We start from the raw sequence: 22,531 nt of genomic DNA, 5'->3' as shown, positions 1-22,531 counted from the left end.
TTTAAGTATACCTAATGTACTCAAAATCTTCCTTCCAACTCCAAATACACCTCTGGCTATTGTTCCCACTGCGGGCAAAAATCTGGATGCAACTCCTGCTAATGCGCCAAATAAACCCATTTCTTATAGGATAAAAATGACGAATCCAAACAAGGACCCCTATGTTTCTAAAGCGACAAAGAAAGCACTCATGATAAAAATCTTTAGTTCAACACCCAAATGCTTGGTTTATGGATATCTTGGAAAACATTCCGAGGTATAGAGAAGATGGACCTCCATACTGGCTAATATTTGTCGGTCAAAACACAAGATACTGTGAAGCCATACCATTATGGTCCAAAATATTTTGAGATGTGAAAACTGCTTTGACAATATTCGTTGACAATACCATCCAACAAAACTGACATCTGACTGTGAAAGTTCTTTCAAATCAGATGATGTAAAAACTATCTGCGTTCAAAAAATGTAAACCAATATTTCATTGTCGACCAAAACCATTCTGCTCTTGGTGTCATTGAACGGTTGTATAAAAATGTTAAGAGACTTAAACCAACCACAAGGTGGTGAAGCAAATGAAATGTCATATGACGACAAATATAGACACTTCTCCATGGCAAAGATGAGACAAGTTTTAAATATTTACAATAGCCGTAAACAAAAAGTTTGGGAAACCACTCCCCGAAGAAATGAAAAACAACCTGACTTAGAGAAAGACTATATATTTAATAATTTAGTCAAAAAGAGACAAACAAGAAAGAATGCCGGGCTTCAAACTTCAGAAAGGTGACAAAGTAAAAAATAGAAATACCTAAACGCGACCCCATATGAAAATATTACTATTGACAACATGGGCAATCCCGCCGACAGGTACTCACATTCGTGTTCGTAAAAATAGAAGAAAGTATACAAGAGAATATTATGAAGTTTTAGCAAACATGGCAAAATGTACACACTGCAAGCAGAAGATAAAACTACTATTGTCAGACCTCGTTTCAAACTTGTCAAAGTTCAAGGTGGTATACTTTCAAAGACAGTTCCTAACAAATATAAGACAACTCCTGACGAATATGCTAAAGAAGTTGAAAATGACGACTAAGCATTTCTATACATGCGTAAACTGTCATGTAAGGTGGCATGTATTCTTTACTTTGTCCCGTTGTTTGCGTATATCCTGAAACGCGATGTGTATGGTTTCCTCCTCCCTCAGTGTTACTCCAGAAACAATCTATAGCAAACTTAACGTTGTCTTTAACATCATATCCTTTACCTTTTGTCATTGCTGACCAATCCCAATATCTATGCTTATGCCAACCTGCTTGAGCTGTACTTAAATCTATGTAGTGACTGTGTGCAGGTAAATTTTCACCTGAAATCGTTTTACTTCCACCTGTTTCCTTTGAAGAGTTTGCACAATACAAAAACCTGTCGACTATTTGAGTCCAAGTTCCAAAACCCAGAACTGTTTCTGGTCTGGTAGAGTTCATTGACGTATAAATAGAGCCTATAGGATATAATGTTTGAAGTATTTCTGTCTTTAATGTTTGAAGCTCTGTTTGTCTGCTTTCTTGTCATATAAATCTTGAGCAGTGAATTTAATATTATGTTCATCCTTCATGACATAAACATCTTTACATCTAATGTTCTCATCGTCGTTATGTCGTCATCCGATGTTAAACCTTGTGGAAAGTTAGGAGGTTTACAATATAATACATCCCCACCAGTTTCTTCAACCGTTCCTTCAATACTTTCTATAGCAACAGTTGTAAAACTTGTATGTGTATGGTTCTTATTTGCTTTCTTTTCAAGGCTAACGTTTAAGTCTGTTATTTCAGATATAGAATGTGTATGTCCAACGGCACTTTTACTGTTTAAGGTTTCTTGTAAGTCTGTTATTTCAGATATAGAATGTGTATGAGTCTTTTTAGAATATTCGTTTTCAGCTCTTGTCACTTCACTTGACATTTTATTGTCAACATATGTTTTGTCTGCTAGTTCAGGATGAGTATGTTCTTTTGTTGCATAAGCATTGTTAGCTCTTTCTTCTTCTTTTGCTATTGCATCGTCTACATATTCTTTGTCAGCTTTGTTGTCAACATCTGCTTTCAAAAGAAGTTCATTTATAGGTTTCTCGTTTAAAGTTCCTTTTGTTGGATTTATACAGACAGTATTGTTCTTCTTGTCTTGAAACAGAAACTCATCTGTCATTGGGTTTAATGTCAGTTTTTAAGTTTCCTTCTTTCAATGACTCAGATATCTTAGAATAGTTTGAAAAGTTTGTTGTGTTCTTATTTAGAGCTTGCATAATGAGTTGTCGGTTGTGTTGTATTTCCTTATGGAAGCAATATCTTTCGACATTTTTATTCTAGATAAAATATGCTTCCAATAGAAAAAGAAAATTCAAGAGTTGCTACAACTAAACCATTAGATGAACTTTTTACTAATGTCGGTCAAAAGTTTGAGACAGATACCGTAAAGCATGAAGGCTATCGTTTTGACTACCCATTAAGATGGCTAAGAGACCCATCCGTCACAAAAGCTATTGGCTTTCGTAGAATGAAGTTCATTTCAGAAGCCATACATGGTTTCCCATTTACGGTCGGTTTTGAAGTTCGATACTATAACAAAGAAAAACGTATGTATGAGAAATTTGAACAGGGAAAACTTTACAAGTTAGTTTGCTTGTAAACTTAGAAACAACTCTTCAAGCTTTTCAAGAAAAAATAAACGATATCTATATCGAATATGCAAAACAGTATAACATTGACGAGGGAGAATACCATCTCGATATTATTTATGACAGGAAAAATGCAACTGTTAAAATCAATAGAATAGAAGACCTTGGAGAAAACGTTTATATTTCTACAAAATATAACAACTTGGCATGGTATAGATTTATGAGGATGTTAAATCAGCCTGCAGCATATCCAGTACACCCAGACTTTTATGAAGTCGAAAACCCTAATGGAACATATGAAAATGTTTTCGACCAAGATGCTATTATTGTTCATGCTTCATTTTCTGGCGCCCAAAACTCTTTCTTATGCTTGGCAAATGACTTTTACGAAAAACCTACAAAGTTATACGAACCACCAAGTGGAAGTATTTCAGACTTTCAAGTATGGTTTACTACAGATGGAAGAAAAAGAATAATTCCATTATACCATGCGTTTTACTTAGAACTTAGTTTCATATACAACTACTATCGAACGGTAAAAATATAATTTTTTAATACGGTTGAGGTGTTGGATTTGGTTGCCAACTTGACTGTGGTGCAGGTTCAGGCTGTTGTATAACAGGAGCTTGTTCTTCTGGTTCAGGGTCTTTAGGTATAATACCAACGAACTGACCTACTCTTTTACCAATATTTTTGACACCGTTCCAAATTCCTTTTCCTATGGTTTTGACGCCATTCCATATACCTCTTCCAACTCTTCTGAAGAAGTTTCCAATACTACTGAAGAAACCCATTTTACTATATGTAAAAATCTAATGTCCGCCTAGTCTCTTACGTTTCCTGTTGAGTTCCATAGCATTCTTTAACTGGAGCTCATACATTCTGTTTCTCCTCTGGTAGAAAACATATTCTGGGTCAACTCCTGTGTTCGCGTCATCTGCATAAAGTTGTTTATATCCCACTTCAGGGTTTGTATAAAACTCTTTCCATCTCATATTTGCATACCATGGTGGCAAACCTAACGCAGCGTCATTTGACATGGCAGTTTGCATTTGTACATCTGTTGGCACTTGACCATAGTTTGCCATTGCAGTTTGTATTCTAACTTCATTTGGAATATTCTCTGGGTTTGGTTGTCCAGGTTGCTGTGCATTCGCTAAGTTCTGTGCGTCCATTTAATATTAGATAAAAATATCTCTTACGAGTACATATACTGAACATTTGCAGGCATTGGTTCATCTTCATATTCTCTGTACTTTTCTGCCACGTCAAATAAATAAATGACACAATGGAAAAAACCTAAAACAAGTAGTCCTATTTCAAACCACATTTACTTACTAATAAAATTTCTTTATTGTGACACTTTCTCCAGTTTATAGGACCTCTCTCATATTCTATCTTGTCATATATAAACTCATAGTCATGTATGTCCTCTAACCATCTCATAACGGTTTCCAAACCACTTTTATCGGATGTAAAGTAAAAGCATGGATGGTTTATGTATAACGTCTAAAGTTTCTAAAGAGTCTCTCAAAGTCCAGTCTACTTGGTATTGAAAATCCCATGTGTTATAGAACGGCGGGTCCACTATAAAGAAAACATTTTCCTTGTCTTTATATTTTTCATACAAATCTGTCCAATGACATCTCACAAACTCTATACCCTCAATATATTTTTCTATGTCCTCTTTGAAAACATTTGTATAGTTAAGATATAAAACTTTTGACATAAGTGTTTCAATGTCATGAACTCTTATAGAACCACTATATAATAGTCTAGCAGATATACTATCCCAGTCTATATATTCTGCTTTTTTCAAAACCTCTCTCACAATATTTTTCTTATCTAATGGTATACGTTCCATCTTACCTATCTGAATCTTTTCTTTTAACTCTTTCAATATATTATTTGTGTCTGGTATATGTTTGAGACGGTCCATATAGTTGTCGAAGTCATTGCATATAATCTTTGAGTCTGGGAATATTATATGACACAAATGGGATATATAGAAACTTCCACCGAACAAATCTACAAATGTTAGACCATTCGGTAGTTTCTTAAGTTCTCTCAATATAATATCTTTACATTTACTCTTATTTCCAAAGAACGGTAACGGAGGTTTTGTAAAATTCATTTATATATAATAATAAAAATGTTTTTTTCCTGAAAAGTGACAGAAAAGTGACAAAACATTTACGAAGAAATCATGAAAATTCAAGAGGGTAGAAAAGAGGTTAGAAAAGAGGTTAGATCTAACCTTCTACCCTAAATTATATTTTTGGGTCCTTTACACTCATTACGAAGAAGTCTTGACAAAACATTTACGATGAAATCATGAAAATTCAAGAGGGTGAGAAAACAGGTGAAAAAACGGGTGAGATCTCACCTCTTCACCTAAACATTATTTTTGGGTCCTTTACACTCATTACGATGAAGTCTTGACAAAACATTTACGTTCATGTTTGACAAAACATTTACGAAGAAGTCTTGACAAAACATTTACGAAGAAGAAGTCTTGACAAAACATGTACGTTCATGTTTGACAAAACATGAAAACATATATAATTTGTGAAAAGCTCCTGGAAGACCCGTATATATAAGAACTTCATTTATAATAATCATCTTCAGGGCTAGAAGGCACGAAGTGCCTGGAAGCCCCACTACCTTTTTTTTTTTTTTTTTTTTAATATTATATAAAAAGTCTCTTTAATATCTATATTTCATATTTTTATCGATTTTAAAAGTTTTTGCGAAAAGTATTCAATTATTTTTGCTATTTGGTCGGGCAAATGTCAGATTTGCGACATTTTCTGATATGATATTCAGATTCTACGTTGATAATAATGCTTATAGAACCCTCTTGCTATTGTGTCAAAATTACGAAACCGATAGCAAAAATATCTCGCAATATCAAAATTGAGATATTGAGTGAATTATGCATTATAGAGATTAAAAATCTGATTTGTGAAAACATCTCATCAGTTTCTAGCTAATTCAAAAATCTTTACTATCTTATTCGATTAAAATGAAAAGGGAATAGTTTCATTATGCTTTAAATGACAGCCTTATAATATAATCATAGTTTTCGCTCAATATGCAGCATTTTTTTTTCGAAATCTATGGTCAATATCCTAAATACTGATTGCTTTGCATTCATATCTCTTACATTTTCTATACCCACATCACTATTCATTGCTATTCCTATCTTTTTCATTTTTGTTTGTTTCTCATAATTAGTAGTAGAATATGATGGGTTTAGTGACTTTTTTTGTAAACGTAAGAATTCATACAATATAGAACGATGCATAAAAATAATTTATTTTTTTATTCTTACATAAATGACCCAACAAGTAAAACCAGATAAAATAGATTATCGAATTTTAGAGGATGGTGTTCCTGTTTATATTCAAAGATTTAAAGGGAAGCAATATTATAGAATTGTTAATCCTGAATATCTTAAACATTTATTTAAAAAGGAAGACTGTGAATTATTAAACGTTAATGAATATGAAAATGCTAAATCAAAACTGAGATATAAATATATTGGAAGTGATGAAAGATGCAAAGATAATGATAAAGTTTATTCAGTTTCATATAATGAATGGAAAACCAATAAGATAAGAAAACATTTAGGAGATTATGGGAAATGTTCTGAATTCTTTAAATCTAGTATGTACGAGAGAGTAAAAGAAATTAGAAATAATTATTTTCATGAATGAAGTCATAAACGAGAAAAATAAATTAGAAACTAATGATTATTTGAATTTATGAAATCAATTATTTGATCCATTCTTTCTTCAATCTCTTCTATTCTTTTTGTTAAATCATCAATTTTCATTAATGAGGTGATTCTTGATTGAGGAATAGATTTCAAACTAACCACTCCTTTTATTTTTGAAATTTTGAATCCATCAACTTTAAACATTTTATTCAATTTACATGTTGTCAATTCTTCAAATAATTTTTTATTATTGGCATAATAGTCATTAAATTCTTCAACAGATGAAAAAATTTTTGTTTCAGTAATTGGTTTAACAACGTTTATTTTTTGTTGAACATTTTCATTTATTTCTTCATCCTTTGTTTCATTTATTTTTAAAATTGGTTTCATTTATCATTAAATAAAAATTAGAATATAAGTGATGAAATATATTTTTAATTTTAATGAAATAATCAGAAATGGCGGCAGGATTCTTTAAAAAATTATGGGATGGAATTAAGAAAGCTGCAGGTTGGGTTTATAAAAAGGTTATTAAACCTGTTGCAAACTTTTTGGCACCAGTAGCGAAAACGGCAGGAACTATCATAGGTGGGGTATTAGGTACAAAAGCAGGTAATCCAGCGATGGGAGCACAAGCAGGTAACGCAATTGGTGGAATTGCTGAAGGAATACTTAATAAAATAGGTGGTAAATAGTGGAAAAATAAATAAATATTATTTTTATCTTAGTATCGGTTGAAGTCTTTGATAAACTTTTTCTCCTTTATTTAATATTTCTCTTATTGGGCAGCTTTTGGTGTTATTGATTCAGCTACGTCACTAATTGCTTCTTTATTCTTAAATATCCAATTTGCTCCCTTCTTCATTGTTTCCCAAACTTTACTCGCCCCTCTTTTTACTCTATCCCACAGTTTCTTAAATATACCTGCAGCCATAGTTGATTATTTCATTAAAATTAAAAATTCATTTCCATCTTTTAATTTTGATTTTTTTATTTATTAATAAATGACGACTAACTATTTGGTGCCAAACACTAAACCAATTAATGGAAATGTGTTTCATTCATTCGAAAAGATAAATGAAATATTTGCAAAGAATGACGGTAGAAGATATTATAGAGAACTTGAAAGTTCATGCTATGACTCTGATACTCCATATTTTGATGATAAACAAACTCATTTAAGAATTACAAATCCGGCTCATGATGTGAACCAATTAGGTGACACATATATTAAACGCAAAGTTAAAGTAACTCTAGTTTCAAATAAAGCTTTCACATGTGATGCCGCTTTTAAATGCATGCGTTTATTCGTTGGTTACAAATCATCAAATCAAAGCTTTAAACAATTAGAAGTAGAAACCGAAAGAGGTGATGCCGGTTATCTTCAAATGGATTGTGCCCGTGAATCTTTCGCATTTGCAACATATAAACCGAAATCAGAAAGGAAAGTTAAAAAGTTTGTTCATTCGTTATATAATAATGTTCAAAAATATGATAACTCAGTATGTGGTAAATATATTGACCCTTCAGAAGTTTTCAAGAGAGCAAATGAAGAAGTTGATGTCACTTTTGATATGATTATTCCGGTAAATGATTTGTTAGCATTTCAGGCGTTCGATGATTATCCTAAATCATTTGGTGATATCATTCTTAAATATTATGTTTTCAGGGATACTTTAGTATTTTGTCAGGTTGACCCGTTAAGAGTTGCTGATTTACAAAATTACGTTTATGAAAAGATAACTGATGAAAATTATGAAAAGATTATGAATCATGTTTATAAATATGATCGCAAATGGCTTCTTTGTTCTCATTAAGATAACAGAGATTGGAATACATAGACACTTTCCTTTAATAGTTTGTGACCCTGAACTAAATCCAGAACTTAACGTTCCCAGAAGTTCAAACACTTGCTGTTTAATGTATGATGACCATATAACATTACAAGACCTCATAAAATATCAAGGTGTCAAATGTGAAGTGTTGCAAGGATACTATTACGATGGAAACAGAGATATAGGGTGTCCAAAGGTGCGTTTAGCACAGCGCTCTATATGAGACTATTAAAGGAGATATATGCTGATTATAAATATATAATAAAAAATATGAATATATGTATATGATGAGTATGTTGTATTTTGGCGCCATGCCGGGATATAAAATGAATTTTGAGACAAGAGGCGGTTTCGCGGGAAATTTTGGCGGGATTTTTTTCATTTTTTTAATGAATCATAAAGAAAACATCCTCGCTCTTGCAAAAAAATGCAAAGACTGTAAAAAAATCTACGAGACATTGGTAAAATGCTTCGGTATGGATGCTCCTAGCTATTCCACTGTAACGTATCATGTTAGGATGTATCACTTCATGAACAAAAAGGCGCCCCATCAAAAATTGACAAAAAATCGCCGGATCAAAGAAAAATCAAAGCAATTCTTCAAGCGCTAGATGAAGACCCAAGAGCATCACTCAGAAGGATAGAGGAGATGACAAAGATACCACGTACAACAGTCAGTTATTATCTGCACAATTATTTGAACTACAAACTAGCGTATACACGCTGGGTTCCGCACAACCTTAATTCAGTTCAAAAAAAATCTAGAGTCCAATCTTCGAAAGAGCTCCTCTCTATATTGGGTGCGTATCAATCCAAGAAGTTTCGCTTTTTAGTAACAGGGGACGAGTCTTGGTTTCAATATGCAACAGAAGCCAAAATCATGTGGATCCCGAAGGATGAAAATCCGCAAACATTCCCGAAGAAAAAAATTGACACACCAATGATGATGTTGTCGGTTTTTTGGGGCGTGAATGGCATCATCGCAATTGATATTCTTCAAAAACCTAATACGATGAATGCTCAGTATCTAATTGACAATGTTCTTACTCAAATTATCAATTCTGATGAGTTTGAGAAATCCAAACAACAAAAACAAAAGTTTGCAATTCATTTTGATAATTCAAGAGTTCACAAAAGTCATAAGGTAATGAATTACTTGGTGGAAAACAATGTCAAAGTTGTTCCAAACCCAATCATTCACCTGATATTGCACCCTCTGACTTTTATTTATTCGGCACGCTAAAAAAGAGAGCTGAAGGACGCGAATTCGCGAGTCCAGATGATCTTGAAAATTTTGTAAGAGAGCAATTTGAGCAATTTTCTCATGATGATTTAAAGCGTGTCTTTCAAGCCTGGATCGATCGCTGCGAACGCGTGATTGAATCCAATGGTGATTATATTTAAATAAACTTTATATATATGTAACTTGTTTATTTCTATTCGCAGTATTCAGGTTTGTGCTAAACACACCTTTGGACACCCTATATATTGACCCTTCTGAAGTTTTCAAGAGAGCAAATGAAGAAGTTGATGTCACTTTTGATATGATTATTCCGGTAAATGATTTGTTAGCATTTCAGGCGTTCGATGATTATCCTAAATCATTTGGTGATATCATTCTTAAATATTATGTTTTCAGGGATACTTTAGTATTTTGTCAGGTTGACCCGTTAAGAGTTGCTGATTTACAAAATTACGTTTATGAAAAGATAACTGATGAAAATTATGAAAAGATTATGAATCATGTTTATAAATATGATCGCAAATTCCAACAAATCGGACTTCCTACCAAATTAATTACAAGCTTAGCCGCTACATCTGCTGACGCAACAGTTGATGCCGTTATTATTTCATGCACAAAGATGGAAGTTTTAGAGGATAAATGCATTACACCAGGATACGGTTTAATTGAAGAATCAGTTAAAGCAATACCACGTTTATTCAGTAAGGAAGATCCATTCATGATTCCAGCTCAACATATTGACGTTCGTTCACTAAATGGAGGTTGCATCACTCCTGAAGGTATTAGCTCAGATTTCTCATACGCTCTTCATAATGTTACAGATGTTGTGTTAACATTTCCGAAAAATGCAATGCAAAGAACAGTTTTAGAAAATCCAATGCTTCGAGGTCTTCAGGTCACTATAGATTCCAGAAACTTCCCCGATCAAGCGATGACCACAGTGGGTGACATATTCTTTACACGTATGCTTCAAGCTTCTGATTTAGATGGAGTGAATGAATGCACAGAAGAATACGAGGACTCATTAACTAGACCACTAAATGCAGATGATGGCACGCCATTAGCTAGAACATGGAAAGACCAAACTTCATTCTTATGCACTATTCCAGTTCAACGTGATGGAGCGGGTATATTCTTTGATGGATTAGAAACTTTTAACTCACAAGTTACAGTACAAGTGAAAGCTTATCCAATCATTCAGGGTGAAAATGACACTTACTGTTCAAAGGTGACAAATCCTCCTCAGGTTTGGTTTACTAGGACTACATATTGGACATGGACACCGGACGAAGGTTTGAAATATCATCCAACAGGTACACCACCACAGTATAGAAGTTCATATGATGAAATATTGATGAATAGAAATGTTTAAAATTATAAATTTATTTTTGATTAAATGGATTTAAATTCATCCACCCCTTATGAAGAATTAGCGGGAGTATATAATACATACGTAGATGATATGATTAATGAAGCATTGAGTGATAATAGAAATGCTCTATCTAAGGAAAAATTAATGAAAATTCCATATTCTGAATGTTACTTAAATTCAATCACTGCAGCAATTGGTAAACAAAATAAAGGTAAAACATTAACGATATTAAAACAAATTATCATTATTGCTAACACTTCCCCCTATTCACATGTGTTAATTTATATCAACCGTTCAGGTTCACCTTCAGATGATACATTTGAATCTTTAAAGCATTTAATCAAAATTCCAATTATTTATTTATCACAAGAAGAAGCAGAAGATTATTTAAAAAACTTTTTAATGTATAAAGAATTATATAATACAACCAAGAAGCAAGGATTAGAGGATAAAATTATTGATAAACAACGGAATGAATTATTTGAAACACTTTCCATTTCAAATTTTGATAAAGAATTTTTGCATTCACTCATTTTTCTAGATGATGCAGTGAAATCAAAACTAATAACAAATGAGAAATCATATTTTAATCAGTTATTAACTCAATGTCGACACATTCAGTGTTCATTCTTTATGGCTGTTCAATATTTCAAAGCATTAAGCACAAACATTAAATCAAATCTATCAACACTTTTCATTTTCAGTGGTTTTAGTCGTCAACAGTTGAACGTTATGCTTTATCAAGTGAATTTACCAATGAGCATTAATGAACTTTACACACAATATCAGCAATTAGGAGAACATGGAAAAATAATAGTTGATTTAAATAAAGGAGGTGTTAAATTTGATTAACTTTTTATAATTAATTTTTATTTTTTATTTATAATTAAACATGACAGAAATAGCAAATCTTTTACAAGTTCCATTAAAACAAGGAACAAACAAAAAGGGTGCATATAATAGAACTATGAAAGTTCCAGACGGAATGAAAGAATTAGTTCATATTGTTGCTGGTCTTCAAAAAGATGTTAAACAAATGAGAAATGTTTTAACATTACCAGAAGCTCAAGCATATGCCAAACGTCATGGTCCAAATTGGGAAGCACACGAAGCAGACATTACGGGTCCAAATGGAAAACCTGATGGTATAAATGAAGTTTTCGTTACTGATGGTCAAGGTAATATTAAAGTCATAAATGGTTATAAATTAACTGTATCTGATTATCCTAAACGTAAAGCATATAATGAACGTTATCCTATGAAATTTGATGAAAATGAAAAAGCTGTTAAACAATACATTGGAGAAGGTGAAAATGGTCCAATTAATTCATAACCAGATGTCATGTTGTCACATTTTTTCAGAAAAGTTAAATTACCTGGTGACCTGGTGACCTGGTGACCCTATCAGTTATTCAAAAATAATGAATAAATGCTATCCTCCTATGTTGTTGTCAAAATGTCATGTTGTCACATTTTTTCAGAAAAGTTAAATTACCTGGTGACCTGGTGACCTGGTGACCCTATCAGTTATTCAAAAATAATGAATAAATGCTATCCTCCTATGTTGTTGTCAAAATGTCATGTTGTCACATTTTTTCAGAAAAGTTAAATTACCTGGTGACCTGGTGACCTGGTGACCCTATCAGTTATTCAAAAATAATGAATAAATGCTATCCTCCTATGTTGTTGTCAAAATGTCATGTTGTCACATTTTTTCAGAAAAGTTAAATTACCTGGTGACCTGGTGACCCTATCAGTTATTCAAAAATAATGAATAAATGCTATCCTCCTATGTTGTTGTCAAAATGTCATGTTGTCACATTTTTTCAGAAAAGTTAAATTACCTGGTGACCTGGTGACCTGGTGACCCTATCAGTTATTCAAAAATAATGAATAAATGCTATCCTCCTATGTTGTTGTCAAAATGTCATGTTGTCACATTTTTTCAGAAAAGTTAAATTACCTGGTGACCTGGTGACCTGGTGACCCTATCAGTTATTCAAAAATAATGAATAAATGCTATCCTCCTATGTTGTTGTCAAAATGTCATGTTGTCACATTTTTTCAGAAAAGTTAAATTACCTGGTGACCTGGTGACCCTATCAGTTATTCAAAAATAATTCATTAGTTAGAAAAATAACGCTAATTTTATTTTTATATCTTTTTTATCTTGTATGTAAAGACAGTAATGGCAAACATTGAGTTTGAAACAGTTAGAAAGATAGACGATGACACCAAAGTGGTTAGAATAGGTGATTTAAACGTAAGATACTCAAAGAAATACAACAAATATTCTTTGTCAGACATTATATCTCCATCGGAAAAGAAAACAAACGACTGGGTTAGAAATGCTTCAACTCAGAAAATTTTGACAAGAAATCCTGAGCTTATGATATCAGTAGCATTTCATGGAACAAGAGCATATCTTATAGACAAAAGTCTTATACCAATAGTTTTGTTATGGTTAGACCCAGTTGTTGGATATAACTTCATAACATATGGTTCATTCGATACGGAACGTTGCAGTGAAGGCTTACTTTACATCGTTCAGAAACCGAAGGACTTCAACACAAAAAGATATAAGATAGGAAGGACATATAATATAACTCAAAGATATGACAGTACAGTCAATAGAGTCAAGGTTGTGTTTGTTAATGATATGAGAGCTGCTGAAACAGAACTGCTTGAAGTTTTTGAGAAAATGTATGGTGCTCCCATAAAAGGTAAAGAAACGTTTGAAGTAGATGAGATAGATAAAGCTATAAAATTATTTGACGAAGTTGCTGAAAAATACATGTAAAGCGTTTATTTTTGGTCTTTTGTGAAAGTCAGAAAATAAAGTTAGTTTTATTTATTTTGTATGTAAAGACAGTAATGACAACATCAGAGAAGAATAGACGGTAAACAAACATGGTGTTATGATTTGAATTAATTATTGAATAACCTGAAAACCATTAACGATAAAATAACTGATAACAAAATTTTATTTTTATATAAATGGATACCCCACAAGCTCAAAATTTACCACGAATCATAACAAGGGAGGAAACGATAAAAATGATGCGAGAACTTGCTAAAAATAACAAACCACTACAACTGAGAAAATGTGGTTATGCAGTAATGATGGAAAGAGAGACGTTGTCGAAGAGGAATAAAAATTAAATTTGGATTGAGTTTAAAAATTCATCTTTATTAAATTCATCTCTTCCAATCAATTTATTTATTCTATTAAATTCTTTTATTTTTGCTTCACTCAGTTTAAGGATTGAACGGTAAGTTTTTAATTTTTCGATTATTTCTTTCCTCTCTTGATCGTTTTCAACCTCACCACATTGCGGCTTCTTTTTGTAATAGCATATTTTTGATTTAATTCTGTTTAGTTTCTTTTTATATTCATCGTCTGGACTCTTGACTGCTTCGTTGTCACTCATTTCTTACGAAATAAAAAAATTAAATATTATTTAAATATAATGGAGTAATAAAATAAATCGGAATTTCTATTAATTTATTGTTAACCTCAACTAATGCATTGCCGTTAATATATCTAACAAATTCAGCTATTGTGTCAAATCTTCGTCTTCTTTTTGTCATTGATTTATCAGTTTTTCCATAATCGAGATGAATCAAAACTTTATCCCCTTGTTTAAAATTCATGAGCCCCGAATTAATTTGTTCACGTTTAACATCATTTAACCTTTCCATTTGCTTTCTAATATATTCCCATTCTTTTGAAATATCATTTTTCATTTCCACCGGTTTCATGTTTATTGTTCTATGCCATGTATTATTATAATAATATACTAACTGTTGTATGATGGAGTCATGATTTCCATCCCAGTATATCTGACCGTTAACCCCTAACGCATCTCTAAGAGTTCTCATTACCGCATCAACTATTTTATTATGAAACGTATATGGAGAGGATGAAAAGAAAAAATTAATTTGTGGGAAATAATGAGTCATAGCTGCCTGAAATCCTTTATCACCATCACCCCTGATATTATCTACTCTTTCATGATCTAGTAAGTATTGAATAGCTCTTCTTGTTTCCTGTTCTGTTTTCCCTTTCACTGGAATGCAATATAAATATCTTGTGTTAATGTTAATGACAAATAAATAAGTAACATTTCCTTTTGAATATTCTAAATGATCGATTTCGTATGAATATGGATATGGTGCAAATGAAGGGCGACCAAATTTTTCCTTTAACGGTTGAATTTTTGGGTCAATTGGTTTATTTAATATCTTGAAATCCTTTTTAAAATCTTTTTGTTTCTTTAATGTTTGAAATGGATATAATAAAGTGAATGATGAAGGATTAACTGAAGGAGGAGGAGGTACTACCGTTGGAGGTTTTGGTGTTGCGAGTGGTTTAATTTTATCTGCTTTGATTTTGGATGATGAAGTTTTGGAATTCATTCCCTCCTTCATTAATTCTGGATGTATTCTATTCATTTGTTTTAAATATGCTGTATATAAAGATTTGATATACTTTCCTGCTTCGAGTTTATGTTGAAGGATGAATTCCAAAAGTTGATCTTCATTTAAAAGTCGGGCTGAATATGGTTTAACTAATGAATCATAAATTAAAGCTTGTGCATCATTTATGGTCTGAAGGACTTTGGCGTTTTGTTCCTTTGTTTTTTGCGGCTCAGGATTATATAAATTATATAATTCATCAATATCTTTTTCTGTTAATACTTTATTTTTGAAATCTTTCAATTGTTTAAGTTGTGATTTAGTTTTTCCCTTTGCATATTTATTATTTTCAATTTTGTCTTTAATTAAAGAAATTATTATATCATGATATTTCAAAATTTCATTTTTATAATATGGCCAATAATAATCCATATCATCACTCATTATAGTTTCATCATATTTTTGGAGATATTCTTTTAAATCATAATAACTAAGAAAATTTTGTTCATGTATTAAATCATTAATTAACATTTTTATTTTTACGTCATTCATTTATATAAAAATAAAATAAATGTTTAAGGGTGCCCACCTCTTTGATCAAGAATCAAAACCATCATTCAACGGTTCCTTTTGTCTCTTCTGTGGTATTTTATTAAATAAATGGCATACAACATCCATTTTCACAACATACAGCCTTAGTGTGTGCTCCTGTTAATGCAGTCTTACCGATTGTTAAGCGAGTCATTGACCCGTTTTTAAGTTGTAAATTAATATTCTGACCATCAAATATCACTTTATCATTTATTATATCCAAATAATTGATTTCATAAATTCAAATAATCATTAGTTTCTAATTTATTTTTCTCGTTTATGACTTCATTCATGATTTAAACATTGGTTTCATTTATCACGGATTAGCTGACATCATCTATATATAACTTCTTTTATTTCATTATGTATGGGTTGAGTGTAAATGTCTTACGTTTACAAAATCGTTCTATATTGTATGAATTCTTACGTTTACAAAATCGTTCTATATTGTATGAATTCTTACGTTTACAAAAAAAGTCACTAAACCCATCATATACTACTACTATAATTTCTCAAAAAACATGATAACTTGATATTTGTAAATATCATACTTTATAACGTAAATAAGAACTTGACCTATTAAGAAAAGCAGTAATGAAAAGAAAATCTGAAATTCATAAAAATTACAAGTTTCTGATGACAATTAGCTTAATTAAACCAGGTACAAGATTATATAATTGTATTTTCTATCCAATTATCCATATAATATCTTATCCAGAAAAAATAACTTGATCAATACCAAATGATTTTTTAACTAGTAAATAAAGTATTTTCTTTACACACACATTGTATATCATAGTTTTTTTTTTTTGGTTTCGCAAAACATCCAAAAACAAATATGCTATAAAAGTGACAATTTTAGCAAAACGAAACCCTTAATATGAATATTGACGTATTAATGAATAAATAATATTTTGAGAGAAAAGTTGAGTGACGATTCAAAGCGACTCACACCAATTAAAATTTTCCATATGTAAACGATTTTATTATGAAAATTATAGATGATGATGAAATATCGCAACATATATCATGAGTATGACATATAATTCTCGAGATTTTGAATTGGTTTTGCTCCAAAATAAATTTGATCAACTTCATTCTTGGTATCTGAGCAAAACACTTAGGTATCTCATCGAGTTTAGTTAGTTTTTTATCATTAGTGTTGTTTCCAGAAGAAAAGACTTCACATAATACCCTTTCTCAGCAAATAATAATAAGGAAATTTGAGCGCTTATATCTAGTCAATTGATGCATCTTTTAAGAAATTTACTCAATCATAAAGAATTTATATATAAATAAGTATATAATGAACATATTCAATATAAACAAAAATGAATAATTATTGTCCCATAAAATAACTCAATAAGAGACTGAAATCAATCAATGTGGAGCAAAGATATTTCACTTTTTCACCTCATGTTCCGAGATATTTATTATTTACTCATTATTTTAAAGAAATCTTCATATTGAAAAATTATTACAAATATTGAAAGTTAGATTTTGCAAAAGTTAATCTTTCCTAGGATTTGGTTAAAATCTTCTAATGGTTGAAACCATCTTTTTGAATGATTTTCTGAATTTTATTAAAACATTAGTAATTATTTTCCAATGTAATATCAAAAATGTTAATGGATATGTCTGTTAAAATAGCTGTGAATCAATTATGTTAAAAATTAGAAAAAAAAAATACAAAATTATGGGTGAAACAAACAGATAGTTTAATTGAAAGAGTAATATCAGTTATATGAAGTCTTCCCATTCACTTAATGCGTCTTCGTCGTCTGTTTCGAACGTTCCGTATGGAAGGGTCAGAACATTCGGATCTGTTTCGATTTTTCTCGGTCGCATCTTCTTAGAAGCCGTAATAGATACAGAAACAGACCTCTTTATCTTACTTTTCTTTTCAGATTTGTATGGGGTTTTTGGTCGCTCTGGTCTAATGGTGGATTGTATGATTTTCGTAGTCAGTTCGATTGATTGTTCGCTAGACAACATGTTTTCTGGCTTGTCGTAAGGTCTTGGCTCCCAAAATGAAGGGATTATCTGAACTTCATCAAGCTGATTGTATCTTTCTGCTTTTTCTGACTCCTCCTTGGTCATGACAAGGTTCATGTCCTTCTGGAGAAGGTTGATTGCCTCGGCCGGGTGCAAAACTCGCTTGTAGGACCCGTAGATGATGCGGTTCTCGAATATTTCAAGTCTCTTGTGTAGCTCTGTATCATCTAAGTTCTTGTAATATCCATCTGGTTCTGTATCGGAATCATCATCGTGGCTGAAACACTCGTTTTTACTTTTACTGATTTCGGCCGATTCCCAGTCGGGAGTAAATACTCTCTTGGGTGTTAGAATCTTCAACGGCGAGCGAAACTTTGATCGATTTTTATTTATGTCAATTCTTAGTTTGTTTGAGATAGGAAGACGAATGGCTTCAACAGGCCCCTCGTCATCCTCTTCGTAGTAAGTAATTTTTGGCTTTTTTTGTGGTCGCGGAGGTATTCTGATTTTAATCGTAGTTTCTTCAGCTTTTGTTGCGGCTTGTCGTTTTTTCTGATCGAGAATATAGCAGTATTGAAGGATTTGACGGAGTTCTGGAGGTACTTTCTCTCCATTAGGCATCGAAGCAGATAAAAAAGGAAGCTTTGGCGGATCTTGCAGTTTGTCAACAGCTCTCGCTTCCGGCTCAGAGCCTGCCAAACCAAGGTCCTCGTTCGGACTTCCTATCGGCGAGCTCATAAAATAATGTTCTGTCCTCTCAATTTTTATTGCTACGTTTGAATATAGCCGCTCACAAAAAAAAACTGTCACCGATGAAAAAAAAAGTCCAAAGAAAAAAAATACACTCCGATAATTGTTTTCTAAGATTAATATCACTTGGAATAAGATTGTTCGATAAAGGTTGTATTTTTGATAGTTCGCTCTTAAGGGGAGTAGGGGTAATTTTAGCTAAAAGTGACACGCTTGTGAAGGGTGTGATTACCGATCGGTAATTTCGACAGTTTAGAATTTAAAATTTTTTATGGAACTGTTGCGAGTTTCATAAAAAATTTAAGGAATATAAGCAAAGATTTGAATCAAAATCTTAGACCTAAGCCGCTCGATTCGCTCGCGGCTTCCGCGAATTACAGATCAGCAAAGATTTGAATCAAAATCTTCGAACTAAGCCGATCGCTTCGCTCGCGGCTTTCTTTATTATTTTAAATTTGCATATTTCCATCAAAAGTTCATAAGGTAAAAAATTTCGTTTATTTTTACTAAGAAAAAAAAGGTTTTTGATAATAAATTTATTTTATTTCGAAAAAGTAGCAATAATCGTAAAAGGGTATTGATAGGCTTGCTAAAGTAACTAATTTTAGCTGTCAAATACTTTTGTATTTTGAAGTAAATTAGTATAAATTTGTTTTTACTTTTATTTCGAAAAAGTAGCAATAATCGTAAAAGGGTATTGATAGGCTTGTTAAAGTAACTAATTTTAGCTGTCAAATACTTTTGTATTTTGAAGTAAATTAGTATAAATTTGATATTATTTTAACTCCCTTTGAAAACCTCAATTTTCCATACAGAGGGAACGGGAATAGCATCCAATATTCCCTGAGAATGGTTGCGCATTCTCAGTTCCCTCTATATTTCGAACGAAGCTCTCATCGGTCTTTTTTTTAATACTAAACGTTTTTTTTCCCTGTCACTTTTAGCTAAAATTTGGGTTTGCCCTCTTAAGGGTGCACCCGCATGTACGTTTATTTGAGAGGAGGAGGATTACCCTCTCAATTTTGAAAGCTTCGTTAACTTAATATCTCGATGAATATTGGATTAAAATTGAATTTGCCCATACCAATATATCTGATACAATATCCTTAAGTTTTACTAAAAAGAATTTTTTAAAATCCCTGCAGATTCGGGGATTTTTAAATTTTTTGATTTTTTTCGAAAATTTTTCGGGAAAAAAAATATTTTCAGAAGAGCCTTAACGGCTAAGTTTTATGTTTAATGTTGAGTATCAAAAAGAATGGGCATCTGATATAGCCATCATATATCCCAGAAGCAAATAAAAATTCTGACTTTTTAAGCATAAAAAATGAAATTTTATTTTTGCAAAAAACAGGCCACCCAGATGTACGTTTATTTGAGAGGAGGAGGATTAAATTTTTGAAAGCACTAAAATTTGTAAATATGCTGTTATATAATATATGCATTATTTTTAAAAAATAAAAATTAAAGCACGTTAAAATCTTTTTTGATGAATTTTTACAAAAGCTACTCAGGATAATGCAAGATATGAGTAGTTAAACATAAATTTCAAATCAGATTTTACTTATAATAAATATTTTAAATTTCCGAAAATTAAGTTCAGATCGACTCTATACGTAGTAAATACTAAATAAGGTGCCAAAAACCTATTAAACAGTATCAAAACTATCAAGATTGTAATGTTTTTGAAGAAAAATTTATAGAATTATGGACTTCAAACAGATATTATGTAAATAAAAATAATATAATGAATTTATTTATTCGTATAATAGCAGTAATAAGTCGATTATTCACTTCTACTTCTGAGATTTGAATTTAATTTCGACAGAAAAAGAGATTCAAGAGGAAAATACTAGGGGATACAAACAGCCACCATGACAGGATTATTATGGAGCCAAGTTGTATTTTTTGATATTTTTAGAGTTTTCCTACCTATTTAGGTACCAAGTTATTGCTTAAAAATTAAGGTTCTAAATTCTGAAGTTTACATGATCCTCCCGGGCGCGCCCTTAAATGAATGAAGTTTTTCTTTGGTATTTTTGATTTTTCATTTGAATTTTTGGGTTTGATCATCGATGATGTTGGCACTCGTATTTTCGATCATTATTTGTGTTGGAGATGCTAGATTCGAGTGATATTTTTGTTTTGTTTTCGGTGAATTGAAAATTTTTTGTTGGATTTTTAAGGGAAGTAAATTAGCCGGAGCCTTTTTGTCTGTGATAAATAGTCTTTGTATTATGGCGAGATACTTTCTATCTGTAATCGAATGCGAATAAGGCAAAGAAAAATAATTTGATGACTTTTTCATTGTTTGGAACAAGCGGCGTATTATCTTGAATATGGATCGTATGTATCGATGAAACATCGTCACGAAAACAGTGGTTTTTTTGTCAACGATATGTCAATAAATAAAATATTATAGATACAAAGGAATAGTATGGGGAAAATATCATATTATTCCATCTTGGATATATGGTCAGTCTCTTAGCTATGATTTTCCAATAAAAATTATTGTAAAATCAAAAACGCAAAATTAACTAAAACTGAGAGAGGGGATCGACGCTACACATTGGGTTTTTGCATGGCTACATCTAATCGACGTGGTTATCTCTTCAAATAAAATATGAGATAAAAATGAAACAAAAAAATTAAGGGGGCTTTGATGGTAGAGCGGTAATTGTATTCATTGGGTAGGTTGATGGATTAAGTTATTTGAGTCAATGTATGCTTCTTTTGGGTGTTTTTTGTATCAATGGGATAGAAAAGGAAATTTGGATAATGAAAAGAATCCATGGTATCCTTATAAGATCTAAGTTAGGTAGGTACTACCAGGAACGATTACAACAAGTCACACGCAATAGGAAATCAAGATTGTCTTTGAATTGTAGAGGAGGACATCTTGTTGAAGAATTATCGTTAGTGTAGTAGCTATGTGATCTGAGCTAGAGCATTACTTGCAGTATTCAAGACGTTTGTAAGCAATGAAATCCGAATCTTACTGAGGGACAGGGATACACTCTGGCAAATGGATGTGAACGATATTACATCATGTAACTGCTACTGTTAACGGCGAGTAACAAATTGAACACGCAAATACAGAGATTTTATGAAGGAAAATCTAATATCAATATTGTCACTTTTTGGTAAAGATTTTTTTTGCTTTTTGAGAAAACCATAAGTTTTTAGACAGAACGGAATAAAAAATATACTTTCTTAGGGCCAAAATAATTTAAATCTCTGAATAATCTAATATAATCTGATCAATCTAATAATTGCATAAGATACGCAGTAATCGCTTTGCAGAACTTCGGAAATATGCCAATTTATCCCTTGTAAAGCTCAAATCTGATCCAAAATGAACAGAAATGTAGCTAGGTTTCAATAATGAATTAAGATGTATGCTGACGGTGAATTAAATCCTAACAAACGCTTTTTCATATATAGTTGTGAAGATTTTAGGGATTAAACAAAAGATTTCAATATTATTTAATATCAATAGAAATGAATATCATGAGGAAAATCATGATAAGTTAGAATTTTAAAGACCTAAAAATATATCAGCGTAATTCAAAAGATGACGCTTCATCTCCAGCATAATTTTCAATTTGATGGAATATTTTCATTTAATTATAGAAAGAGCTATCTATCTTTTACATTCTTTGAAAAAGAATCTTCAGCATCAACTGATCAGGATGTTGATCATGTAATTTTAACATTTTTAAATTCAATGACCCATTTAAATGCATACGGGTAAGTATAAATTTAAACAAGTTAGTAGCAAGTTAGATATGCCAGCCTAACACGACAATTTTGACAAAATGAGGAAAAATCAAATTATATATTGTTGTGAAGCGTATTAATAGTAGACACAATGTAACGATACTTCATAATTCTTGATTTCAACACTAAGGAGTTGATTTCATTAAGAATT

At 31.6% G+C, this 22,531-nt stretch overlaps 8 protein-coding genes and 3 pseudogenes across 11 annotated transcripts, besides 4 other annotated features; 6 read left to right on the top strand and 5 right to left on the bottom strand.

Moving 5' to 3' along the window:
- Positions 1 to 15,033: part of a mobile genetic element that runs on past the window's edge.
- Positions 1,093 to 1,962, bottom strand: TVAGG3_0810580 (annotated as a pseudogene). Its single transcript has one exon. A coding segment is annotated over exon 1 (870 nt).
- Positions 2,374 to 3,221, top strand: TVAGG3_0810570 (annotated as a pseudogene). The gene has a single exon. A coding segment is annotated over exon 1 (848 nt).
- TVAGG3_0810560 (serine threonine-protein phosphatase family) lies at positions 3,226 to 3,468 on the bottom strand (the record flags this gene model as incomplete). The annotated part of the gene is made up of 1 exon (XM_051247705.1): positions 3,226 to 3,468. One exon carries the CDS (start codon positions 3,466 to 3,468, stop codon positions 3,226 to 3,228), a length of 243 nt encoding a protein of 80 aa, XP_051083180.1.
- Positions 3,487 to 3,849, bottom strand: TVAGG3_0810550 (uncharacterized protein; the record flags this gene model as incomplete). The annotated part of the gene is made up of 1 exon (XM_051247704.1): positions 3,487 to 3,849. One exon carries the CDS (start codon positions 3,847 to 3,849, stop codon positions 3,487 to 3,489), a length of 363 nt encoding a protein of 120 aa, XP_051083179.1.
- Positions 6,854 to 7,090, top strand: TVAGG3_0810540 (N-acetylmuramoyl-l-alanine amidase family; the record flags this gene model as incomplete). The annotated part of the gene is made up of 1 exon (XM_051247703.1): positions 6,854 to 7,090. The coding sequence occupies one exon, from the start codon at positions 6,854 to 6,856 to the stop codon at positions 7,088 to 7,090; it is 237 nt and encodes a 78-aa protein (XP_051083178.1).
- Positions 8,413 to 9,714: a mobile genetic element.
- TVAGG3_0810530 lies at positions 8,509 to 9,634 on the top strand (annotated as a pseudogene). The gene has a single exon. A coding segment is annotated over exon 1 (1,126 nt).
- On the top strand, positions 11,479 to 11,697 carry TVAGG3_0810500 (uncharacterized protein; the record flags this gene model as incomplete). Its single annotated transcript, XM_051247702.1, has 1 exon — positions 11,479 to 11,697. The coding sequence occupies one exon, from the start codon at positions 11,479 to 11,481 to the stop codon at positions 11,695 to 11,697; it is 219 nt and encodes a 72-aa protein (XP_051083177.1).
- Positions 11,738 to 12,178, top strand: TVAGG3_0810490 (uncharacterized protein; the record flags this gene model as incomplete). Its single annotated transcript, XM_051247701.1, has 1 exon — positions 11,738 to 12,178. One exon carries the CDS (start codon positions 11,738 to 11,740, stop codon positions 12,176 to 12,178), a length of 441 nt encoding a protein of 146 aa, XP_051083176.1.
- On the top strand, positions 13,235 to 13,645 carry TVAGG3_0810480 (organellar and viral DNA polymerase type B; the record flags this gene model as incomplete). Its single annotated transcript, XM_051247700.1, has 1 exon — positions 13,235 to 13,645. The coding sequence occupies one exon, from the start codon at positions 13,235 to 13,237 to the stop codon at positions 13,643 to 13,645; it is 411 nt and encodes a 136-aa protein (XP_051083175.1).
- Positions 15,034 to 15,312: 279 nt separating the features above from the next.
- Positions 15,313 to 15,708, bottom strand: TVAGG3_0810460 (uncharacterized protein; the record flags this gene model as incomplete). The annotated part of the gene is made up of 1 exon (XM_051247699.1): positions 15,313 to 15,708. A coding segment is annotated over one exon (396 nt), but the record flags the coding sequence as incomplete, so codon positions are not given.
- A 1,841-nt stretch (positions 15,709 to 17,549) lies between these two features.
- TVAGG3_0810450 (uncharacterized protein) lies at positions 17,550 to 18,597 on the bottom strand (the record flags this gene model as incomplete). Its single annotated transcript, XM_001318302.2, has 1 exon — positions 17,596 to 18,588. The coding sequence occupies one exon, from the start codon at positions 18,586 to 18,588 to the stop codon at positions 17,596 to 17,598; it is 993 nt and encodes a 330-aa protein (XP_001318337.1).
- A 183-nt stretch (positions 18,598 to 18,780) lies between these two features.
- Positions 18,781 to 19,562: a mobile genetic element.
- Positions 19,563 to 19,569: 7 nt separating this feature from the next.
- Positions 19,570 to 20,608: a mobile genetic element.
- Between the last annotated feature and the right edge of the window lie 1,923 nt (positions 20,609 to 22,531).

This window comes from Trichomonas vaginalis, chromosome VI (assembly GCF_026262505.1).
Source record: "Trichomonas vaginalis G3 chromosome VI, whole genome shotgun sequence".
NCBI classification, from domain to species: domain Eukaryota; phylum Parabasalia; order Trichomonadida; family Trichomonadidae; genus Trichomonas; species Trichomonas vaginalis.
The sequence above is the reverse complement of the archived record's forward strand: the minus strand, read 5'-3'. Positions and strand labels throughout refer to the sequence as shown.